Below are 11,193 nucleotides of genomic sequence, written 5' to 3'. Positions count from 1 at the left end.
CTGCCCTAAAACTGGCTCCTGGCAATCGGTTGGGCTCCTCCTCCTGGCCCTCCAAGGGTCAGCTACTCCTTCCAGAGACCCACAGGATGGGGCTGCGGCGGGGTTCGGGTGCCTGGTTCCTCCTCCCCAGAGATGACCTGGAGGAGGAAAAAGAACCTGTGCCCCAAACAATAAAATGGGGGTAACGGCATCACCTTCTCAGATATCCCACAGATCACCGTGGTACACAGGGACTCCTACACCCTTGACCAAAGGTGACCAAAGGTGTCCTTGGGGTTGACTTGGAGGGAGACAAAGTGGCATTTCTAAAAGGCTCTCTCGTTCCCTTAGTCGGTGTCAAACAGTCCATCTTGATGAACCCATTCAGTGTTTCCCAAACTTCCGTCACCCAGCAGCATCTTTTGATTCGTCTGTTTAGGAAGTGTACTACTGTTTACTTAATTTCTTCAAATAGATATGCCCTTTCTTAGAGGTGCATACATCTAATTCAAAAGGAATACACCACAGTATACTATAGTAAATGGAAAATCAGCCTCTCTTACCATAAATAGAAGGTTCTAGTAAAAGTAAAAATAGCAAAACAAAACTGCCATTAAAGTCTAGACGTAGATTCCTTCACCAGCTGGAGGCTCTCAGCCCCGGCTTGCTTTGTTAAAAAGTGAGGTTATCACTTCTCAAGACACCAGCGCTGAGACCTTGCCCTGGACGGTCTGAGGGCAGCGAGAGGGGCTTAAAAAGAGTGTTTCCGCTAAGGGCCTGGGAAGTGGAAGGCCATGCCGCTCTCCCGGGGGGACCGGGCTGGCGCGGTCCGGGTCGAGGCTGGGCGGAGTCTGGCCCTCGAGCAAGCTCCCTCTGGTCTCCGCAGTGCCCGGAAGCGCCCCATCCCCTACTACCGGCCCAGCCCGTCTTCATCCAGCAGCCTCAGCAGCACCTCCTCCTGGTACAGCGGCAGCAGCGGCCGCTCTGCCAGCCGCAGCTATTCCCGCAGCCGCAGCCGCAGCCGGAGCCGCAGCCGCAGCCGCAGCCGCAGCCGCAGCCGCAGCCGCAGCCGCAGCCGGAGCCGCAGCCGCAGCCGGAGCCGCACCCGGAGCAGGACCCGCACTAGCAGCAGCTCGGGCTCCCGCAGCCCCAGCCTGGGCTCCCGGAGCCGCAGCCGGAGCTACAGCTCAGCAGACAGCTACTCCAGCACGAGGCGCTAAACGAGGGCCTTCCCTTGAGCCGGCTGCCTGGGGGGTGGGGGGCCCTTTCCCTCTGCCGGCCTCCCCCGCTCCCTGCCCACCCTGCCTTCTCCTTGGTGACAGACATTGAGGGCTCCTGGACCCTGTCCTTCCTGCTCTCCGGGGGGGTAGGAAACGAAAGTACAGGGGCTTCGGCCTCCATGTCAAGCTGCTAGGAGCCTCCACCAGCACCACCCTGGGGCTCAACACAGGCCTGGTCATATGGAGAGAACCATCCTCTGTTGGCACAAAAACCCTCCAGGTTTTGTAAGAAGCGATGGGTTCGTGACTCAACAGTTTGGGCCTGGCCAGGAAAAACAGAGTTTTGCTAACCCAGTGCTCACAGGATGCATATGGGAGGCTAGGAGTCATTTGTCACACCTACCCTCATTGTCCTCTCATCCCGTCATGTGTGGACCCTCACGGGGTGGGAGGGGATGAGAGGAAACCAAGAGCAGTGAGGCCCAGGAGAGGGTGTCGCGCCTTTCACCTCCCCAGACAGGCCCAAGCAAAGGCCCGGAGGATGCTTGAGGGGGATAGAAGGGGACCTATCTGAGTGGGGAATGTGGATGTTTCAGTTGGTAAGAAGTGTCAGGAGGTAGGAGATGGGTTCTCTGCCTGTGAATATAGCAGCAAAGGGCAAGGGTCATTCTGCCGCTCCCAAGATCTCAGCACAGTCAGGAAGAGCAGTCCAGTAGATTCTAGCAACGGAGAGGCCACCACATGGCTTAGACAGCCTCTTGGCTGTTCACAGGGCCCCTGAACCTCACTGAGAAAAGACACAGTGGACAGTCAGGACAGCTTGGTGTGCAGCCCCACATCCCAAGTTTGCCTCAGCCCCCACTGGCTGGCACCAGCTTAATTCCACAGGACCATCTGCTGAACATTCCCCAGGGCCGTGGCCGGCTGCCAGTCCCCAGCGCCAGCCAGTCTGGCCTTACCCTCCAGTTGGAGCCCGCCTGCCCCCTCCCCACCGCCCAGACTGCCACACCCTGGATCCCACCCACTGTGGCTGAACCATCTAAACCCGCCCTCAGCCTAAGCTACCCCCTTTGCCTCTCAGGAATGTTGCTGGGATGGGGCATAGTAGCTCAGGTTTTGGGGAAAGACCCAAGTCCAGAGAGTCTGGGGGGACAGGGGCTTGGGAACTCCATGGCTTCCGAGGCTTCTGTCAGCCAGAGCCCGCCTTTATTTCTGCCCTCTCCCTGTCTTCCCCCTGCCCAGGGCTGGGCAGCATGGGTAAGCTGATCTCTGACACACAAACACCACCAGCTGCTTCACCCACAGAAGGCACTGAGAACAGGGGTGTGAGGGAGAAGGTCCTTAAAATAAACTCCTGGGCACCCCCTCACCAGCTGACCGGCCTTCCGGAGCCCTGTGGGTGAATGTCAAGTTTGCGGTGGCAACAGCGGCAGGGCAGGGCGTGGAGGGAGATAGTGACGGGGGACAGTCCACAGCTCTGGATACTGGGGGGCGAGTTATGGGGAAGCAGGGACCAAACACTCTTCTTCCTTCACACCCCAGGGACAGCATTTGGGAAAAAATCCCTTTTCTTGACATCAGTGACCCGTCTCCCCGACCCCTTGTCTTTCCCAGTCCATCAGCCCGTGGGGCCAGAAACTGCCCTGCAAACTCCCGCAAGTCCTTCTTCCACCAGGAGAGCAGCGAGAGGTGCCCCAGACAGCATGGGGTGACCTGGCCTTCCCCCGATGCCCTCTGGCCTGGCCCTGGGCCCCACCCGCCAAGACTGACAGATGCCAGTGCTGTCACCACAGAAGGCCGGATGGCAGGTGCCTGGGACAGGGGCAGGTGCCCTGGGAGGGCATGTACAGCAACTGTAAATAACCCTCTTCCCTGCCCGGGAAACCAGCCTGGGCTCCAGTCTCCCATCACGGAGACAAAGTCTTCTCCGAGCCGCAGAACCTCTGGAGCCACGGACCCTCCTTAGCAGGACAGCAGTGAGAGAGGCCTGGGAGCCTCCCATCAGACTGCCTTCAGACAACTCTAGGGGACCATTTTGCCTGGGGCTCCTAGCAAACCTATTATTTATTTTATTTATTTATGTTTATTTATTTATTTATGTGATGATCTCTCTCTCTCTCTCTCTCTCTCCCTTGGTTGCCATTAGCAGTATTCAACTATTTATTTATTTATATGGAGAGGTGTGTGTGTGTGTGTGTGTGTGTGTGTGTGTGTTGGCAGGGGGCGGGGTGCTTCTGAATTATTTTTGTGCATCTCTTTTTTTCCCTCGTGTCTTTGTGGATGAGATCTGAGAGGCCGGATGTGGCTAGGGATGTTGGCTTTGTTCCCGCAGGTGAGACCCACAGAGCTCTAAGTCCAAACAGCCTGGAACTGGCCTGGGGAGGGGGACACCTCAGACCTAAGGTTCGTTATGTCAGTGAGGTTCAGGCTTGCTCCCCAGCTCCCTGCCCACCAGCTACCTCACTGAGGTATCAGAAAAATGAAAACATCCACAAGGCTTGTGAGCTAAAGGCCTGAAACGATACACTGGAGTCACAGCTCACACGGGGGTTGGAGTCTAAAGTTAGCATAAGCTAAGGTAAAACTTGCAGCGTCAAAATCGTCGTGTGAGTGCTTTAGGGAGGCACCTGCTGGGAGACGGATGTACTGTATGTCGCCCACTGATGAGGCTTCTTCGTCAGTACTGCAGGAGCTGTCTTGCGTTTGGGGGGCCATGGTGGTTGAACTGGCATCTGGTTTAGCACTGGGATCGAACTTTGAGTGGACAAGGAGAAAGCAGGGCAGGAATTGGGCTGAGGGAGTGGAGGGAAGATGCACATGGGGTCTCACCCTTACTCCAGCAGAGACAATAGTGGGCAGGACCACTCCCTAAGCGTCTCTGAGCATCCTGGTGGGTTTTGTGTAAATTACACATCCTTCTGCTTCCATTGTAGCTAATTTCTCCCCATGCACTGAGGCTTTTCCAGGCTGCTCTCTTCCTTCTGCAGGAGGCCCACTGCTTCCTGGAGTGGTATCAACCTCCCTAGGAGAGATACACAGACCCAAAGTAGAAGCCTTTTGCTGGGATCTCCTGCTTTCCATCAGGGAAGAGCAAAAAGCTATTTCAGAAATTAGAGAACGGAAAAAAAAAAAAAAAAAAAAGACAAGATGAAAGGAGCAGCCGGAAGTTCCCCCAAGAAGGTCATTGAGGGTCACATCAAGCCAGGATCTAGAGGCCTTTCTTTACCAGTCCTGCCCCTCTGACTGGCAATGTCTTCCTGCTGCCTGCCAGAGAGGCCCCGCCCCCACCCTCTTTCCAAAGTCATCATTCACTGCTTTGAAATTGCCAGATTCTCTGGTCCAGCTTTGAGTTTGGTGAGACTTTTGCAACATCCCTGGTCGTTTCCCTGGCAATGTGACTTTACCCTGCTCTATCCCAAGCAAGAAGTACCTCCAGCCAGGGGAAAGTTGCAAGAAGGCTGCTTAAATGCCTCCAGGGGGAAAACCTCTGTCCCTCCCTCTTGCCCAATGTGCTTCTCTAATTACCTTTACGTTTCCTTTCTTTTGCATCCAAAATTAAACAGCTTCTTGGGATGCTGGTGACCTTGCTTAACCAAAGGCCCCAGCCCCACCCCCACCCCCGGCCCCCCCACACCTCCACATCCCTATTTCTCTGCCTATTTTGCCCACATTACCTTCTGCTTCCAGGGAATGAGACAAATCGGCTGAAATCTGCTGGTGGCGAGCATTCATTTTAAAAGCCAGAATTGGGGGGTGTGACTTGAGGCCCAGAAACATACAGCCCACCTGCAGCCTTTCTGAATGAATGAACCTGGACAGATCGCTTCATTCCTCTGGGCCAAAGATTCCCCCTTTTTAGGCGAGTTTTTGAGATACAATCCAGAATGTTGACCTGAGGGCTGGGAAATTGTCTAAAGACAGAGTGAGTTCACCAGGACTGAGAAGCAAAAAGGAGAACACCCTCAAACATTTTCAGGAGGTTCTCGATCATTAGAATAAAACGTATGTGAATTCCTTCAATTAAGAAAAGCTAACTCACTCAAAGCCCCCTTGAGGTCTGACCGCACGCATTCCTATCTCTGTCTCTTCCTTTCTTTGTGAAGGAAAGTCAGTCTTTCAGAAAAACAAAATTGAGATGTTTGAAAGACACAAGGGTCTCAGTCTCAGAGAGCCCCCATCATTTCATTAGCTCAGAACCGTCCTCTTTCCCAAAGGCTTTCCTTGAAGAGAGCCAACATTTGGGTACTCCTAAAGGTTCCAAAGCCCCCCCCCTTTTTTTTTAAGTCTCACTCCCATCATGTCTTCTGCTATATTCTTTTCCATGAATATTCACAATCGTCTCACAAGCATCTGTCTTGCCTTGCTTGGCTCTCCAGCTAAACCGAAAAGTTTGATTAAAAAACAAACCAGGATTCCTCAAAATGTTCCCTCCTCCATCAGCCAGCTGCATCCAGTTGAGGAACTTCTGCTTAGATACAGTGTCATCAAGCAATGCTTTCCTGAAACCTCTTCCTTGTCATCTCTGCACGCATGAGCCAGTGGTACTGAGACTTGGCATCTCCCCTCTGTCTGTGGCTATTGTTTTGTTTTTTATATTTATTGAGGGTTTTGGGTTTTGGGTTTTGCATTGTAAATACCATGATGGGGGCCCCCTCATCAGATCATGGCTTATTTAATAATTTATTCCCTATTTATTAAATGGTATTGAGAGAGGAGAGGGACCCCTCTTCCCCTAAATTGCTATTGGAAATCGGTCCATCAATCAGTCTGGGTGTGGCTGTCTGCAGCAGGGGCATTATTCCCCAGGTAATGAGTGCCAGAATCACCCAGCAAATTGGAATTGGCAGAAACGGAGTCTTCAGTCATACAAATTAAACTCAAATGGAACTAAAACACTGGTTATCTCCGGGAAAACCTCATTTTGATGGAAATTAATTGAGGAATAAAATGCCTGTGCACGAACCAACTTCTATTAAAAAGTCACAACTCCTTGAAAAAAGAGAGAGAGAGAGAGAGAGAAAATTGTAATTCCTTTTCTCTGGCCAAGAAAAGATATGCCTCATCTTCTAATGAGTTGAGCCAAAGAGACTGGAACAGGATTCCTTTGTGATTCTCTGGCCCGTGTGTGTCTGTCTGGATGAAACAGAGTGGGTCTCAGGCCTCAGTGTTACCATCTATAAAATGGGATTTGGCCGAAGTGTTCTTGGCAGGGTGGAGGGAAGGGGTTCTAACTCTGATGTCATGAGCTCCAAACTGTCAGATGTATGGTCCAGATGTCTTCTGCCGACTATAGGTTGAAGGATGTCTCCCAAGGAAGGAAATAAAACACCAAGCATGGACTTCATTTGCAGGGTAAGGTTGTAGTAGCTGAGTCCCGCAGTCAAAAATGGGAGGCCTTCTAGTGCTGCCACCTTATATAACTCTTATGTCCTGGGTTAAAGAAGCCCTCTCTCTTAGCTTGGACTTCTCTCCAAGCCCAGACATCCAGAGATCTCAAAGGAGAGACCAAGAAGGCTTCAGCGTTCGCTGGATTTAATCACTGTTTACGTGTCAGGACGTATTTTGTATGGTTGTTCTAACAAGCCAGTGACATAGGTCAGGTTGCCATTTTCCAGATGAGAAAACTGAGGCCTGGGAAGGGGGAGCTGGCATGCCTAAACTCCCTGGAGCTCAGATCCACCTGGCTCCGTGTCCCACTCTCTCGGTAGCTCTTTCTTGCCAGGTGCATGTTTGAGAACTCTCTGCAGGGTCTTTTCTCTCCCAAGTCTTGGCTGCTCGCTCAAGCCGCCATTGGCCAAGGACCTAACAGGATCCACTATATCAGCCCAGTAGGCTTGGTGCACCCCAAGGCCACCTCTCCACACCGGGGGCTGGAATTCTCATCCGGAAGACCCCAAGCAAGGGGACCCGGTACCAGCCCGGCTCGGCCTGAGACGCCAGCCTCTGCCTGGGACATCCACATCAGAGGGAGGAAGCTCCTGTGTCCTCCAGCATCCTGGGACCCTGCCCTCCACCTAGTGATACCGTGGCCATGGCTTGTTTGATTTCTGGTGTCCACAGCTAAGCATAACCTTTCCGGGGTTTCTGATTTTTCAGCCTGTACGAAACATGTCTCTGTTATAATAAAAGGTTCCATGGTATGGTGTTCTCATATGTGGCCCAGCATCCTCTGTCTATGGGGGGTGCCCAGAAGCAGAGAGGGAGGTAGGGTGGCAGGGAGACGGGGACAGAGAACATCTAAGCAGTACCTGCTGCATGCACACATTGTCACGTTGCTCAACACATTTCTTTAATCTTCAAAACAAACCTGTAGGCACTGTGTTGCCCTAAGCATTTTACATGCAGTATCTTAGTCATCGCAACCCTATGAGGTAGGCATTAGAGTCTCCTTCCTACAAAGAAGGAGACTGAGGCCCCAGAAAAGCAAAGTCACTTGCCCAAGGCCATGGATTCAATGATAGGACCCAGGCAGGCCGACCCCAGATCCCAGACTGTTCACTGCTCTGCCCCACAAGACTTCAGCTCATGCAAAGGGTCATCAGTTCTCTTCGGTAGAAGAATTTTTCTCCCATGCATTAATGGTCAGGAGGAAGCCCAGTGCAGGGCACAGATTTGGGGCCCCAAAGATCTGGATTCTAATATAGACCCTGCCGTTACTAGCTGTGTGGCACTGAACAAGGACGACACCCTGTTGGGACTTGGTTTGCTCATCTATGAAATGGAAACAACAGTAACTCCCTCCCTGGGCTGCTGTGGGAATTAAATGGATGGCGGCTCTAAAAAATCATGTGTGGGGGAAGTGCTCAGTGAATGTTAGTGAGCGTGACTACCATTCCTTAAACCAAGACTGAGCCGTGGGAGTGGGGCTCGTGGCGACAGCCGTAAGTGGCCAACTGGGAACAGTGGGGTTCCTGCAAGGCCCTGTGGAGGCCTCCAGAAATGTTCTCGGTGTCCGACTTTGGAGCTTCCTGCCGTAGAGAACAGAGGCTGAAAACACCCATGGGGACAGGCAGGTGAGAGAAGGCGGCAGGGTTAGGACTGTGGGGACCCGGGAAATCCAGGACACCGTTGCCAGATCGCTAGCTCAGCTCAGGATTGCCAGATCTCCCCATTTCTCAACAGAATGTGAATTTTTATTGTTCATTATTTTTTAAAATTTTTAGTGTTTGTTTATTTTTGAGAGAGAGAGAGGGAAAGAGAGAACGAGTGGGGGCAGGGCAGAGAGAGAGGGAGACACAGAATCCAAAGCAAGCTCCAGGCTCCAAGCTGGCAGCGCAGAGCCCGACGTGGGGCTCGAACTCACAAACCCTGAGATCATGACCTGAGCCGAAGTCGGACGCTTAACTGACTGAGCCACCCAGGTAACCCAAGAATGTGAATTTTTAGACAAAATTTCCTGATTTTCAAAACGTGCGTTAACTCAATCTTTTTTCAAACATTATGCAAAGGCCAAAAAAAAAAAAAAAACAAAGTTATGCAAACACACATACGGATAATGTGTATCATCCCAGGGGCCAGACAGGTCCCCCGTCCTCAGGAATACAGCCCCTTGTCTACAGCAGAATGTCTACACCCGACTAGGGTATCAGCTGAGGGAGAAAGAGCAAACAAAATAGGTTACCTACTGTCACCTCCCCTTGTAGCTTGCCCCTCTAGAAATCTCCCTTGAAGATCAACTGGCGGGATTAACCTCGCTGGGGTACATGCATTGCTCTCTGCCACAACCGCCGTGACACCACCACACACACATGGATTTCTCTCTTCCCAAACAGGCTGTCGTAAGGCAGCAACCAGAGTCCCCTTATGAGGCTTCACTGATAAATAATAGTGGTAATAATAATAGTTACCTTTTATGGATCGATGATCATGCACGCACCGAACCTTATCAGGCACTACCTTCCTTAATTGTCATAACAACCCTGTTTAGCCCCATTTGACAGAGAAGAAAGTTGAGAGTCACAGAGGGAGTGCCAGGGAGCCGGTGGGTATTTGAACCTCGGTCTGTGGGCCCCAGGACCCTTTCTGCTGCACCTCTTTACCCCTGAAGGCAGGAGCCCCATAACTCAGAGCTAGCCCTCCGTAAGGGCCCCTGATGACTTTTTCTGGAAAATGTGTCTGCCGGGAAGCTGTCCCTGTGATGCCAGTCATCCCTCAGTGACTCACGGAAGAGGCCTTCACCTTTCTGTGTCCTGCTCTGGCTCCTGGTCGCAGGAATCAGGTGCTCTTCTGACTAGGCTATTGGTCTGAAGAGGCACCCCTCCCCCTCCCAGCCTCCACCGTCCTGGCTGCTAGAGAGGGAGAGCGGCTTCTGGAGATGGCTCTCTTTCAGGCCAGATTAGCAGCTGCCCAGGGGTGCAGCTGAGGTAGCATGCAGCCAGCACCTGCCGTCCCGGGGACACACATAGCCCCTCCTCATGGTGAAGGCCGTGAGACAAACAGGGGTTCTGGAGGACATCAGAAGATCCAACTTCCCAAGAGGCAGGGGCCAAGGAGTCTTGTGACCTAAGCAAATCAAGCCCCTCTCTGAGTGCTATAGTTATTTCACCTGAAGAAATTGGGTCAGGCCAGTGGTTCTTAATGCTGGCTACACATCAGAATGAGCTGTGAACTTTACAAAGCCACCCACGCTTGAGTCCCACCCACCCCCAATAAGAAGAATCGCTTGGGGCGCCTGGGTGGCTCAGTCTGTTAAGCATCCGGCTTCGGCTCAGGTCATGATCTCACGGTTCCTGGGTTCGAGCCCCGCATCAGGTTCTGTGCTGACAGCTCAGAGCCTGGAGCCTGCTTTGGATTCTGTGTCTCCCTCTCTGCCCTTCCTCCACTCACACTCTGTCTCTCTCGCTGTCAAAAATAAACATGTAAAAAGAAAAGAATTGCTGAGGGTAGGTGCCAGGCAGTGGTGTTTTTTAAAATGTTTAGGGGCACCTGGGTGGCTCAGTCGGTTAAGCGGCCGACTTTGGCTCAGGTCATGATCTCGCGGTCCGTGAGTTCGAGCCCCGCGTCAGGCTCTGTGCTGACAGCTCAGAGCCTGGAGCCTGTTTCGGATTCTGTGTCTCCCTCTCTCTGACCCTCCCCTGTTCATGCTCTGTCTCTCCCTGGCTCAAAAATAAATAAATAAAACGTTAAAAAAATAAAATATTTATTTTGAAAGAGAGAGAAGGGAGAGAATCTTAAGCAGTCTCTGTGCTGTCAGCACAGAGCCCTATGTGGAGGCTCGAACCCACAAACCGTGAGATCATAACCTAAGCCAAAATCGAGAGTCAGATGCTTACCCGACTGAGCCGCCCAGGCGCCCCAAGGTAGCAGTGTTTTTAAAGGCTTCCTAGGTCATGCAGATATGAAACCAGGATTGGGAACCGCTGAATTACATGGCATCTTAAATGTCACCTTAAATTCTCAGGTGTGGTATCAGAGGTGTGGCGTGTTACCAGCCGCCACAAAGGTACTGATAACGCCAGCAACAATGCCACCCAACACTTACCTAAGACCCACTGTGTGCCGGGCATGATTCCAAGCACTTCACATATATCAACATAAATTACATTATTTCATCCTCACAGGGTCCTTAGGAGGCAGGTACTATTTTGATGCTGATTTTACAGACCGGTTGCCCCACTACCATAGCTAGTCAGGGGGGGCACCGCTGGACCCCAGCATGTGGGTAAGTTCAAAGGGACTCCCCAAGCAGCCTAGGAGGTTCAAGGAAGGCATCGCAGGAAAACTGACTGATGGCCCGGGAAATGAGCAGAGTGGGTCAGGCCAGGAAAGGGAGCTCAGGAAAGGGGAGGAGGACAGGGGATCCCAGGCAGGAACAAGTGCGTGCGTACAGGAACAGAGCAATGACTTCCACCTGGCAAAAGTAGGCTCTTGGTCCCCCCGCCTACCCTGGGCACTCCTTCCACAGTTCTATGTAACTGGTTTACTTGTTCACTTCTTCATTGCCCATCTCCAAGAGGACAGAAGCCTTGTCTGCTGCCTCATTCATCTCCCCACT

The 11,193-nt window shown here is 52.2% G+C and overlaps 1 protein-coding gene across 2 annotated transcripts in view; it reads left to right on the top strand.

The window, feature by feature from the left end:
• Positions 1-3,271, top strand: part of SRRM4 (serine/arginine repetitive matrix 4) — a 151,086-nt gene extending 147,815 nt beyond the window's left edge. For both annotated transcript variants that reach the window (XM_040443745.1, XM_040443744.1), the window contains exon 13: positions 866-3,271. In XM_040443745.1, coding sequence (XP_040299679.1) covers positions 866-1,199 — 334 coding nt within the window. In that variant the 3' untranslated portion in view covers positions 1,200-3,271. The remainder of the gene's footprint in view (positions 1-865) is intronic.
• The last annotated feature ends 7,922 nt before the right edge of the window (positions 3,272-11,193 follow it).

Source organism: Herpailurus yagouaroundi, unplaced genomic scaffold (assembly GCF_014898765.1).
Source record: "Herpailurus yagouaroundi ecotype Mexico unplaced genomic scaffold, PumYag 191, whole genome shotgun sequence".
NCBI classification, from domain to species: Eukaryota; Metazoa; Chordata; class Mammalia; order Carnivora; family Felidae; genus Herpailurus; species Herpailurus yagouaroundi.
The sequence above is the reverse complement of the archived record's forward strand: the minus strand, read 5'-3'. Positions and strand labels throughout refer to the sequence as shown.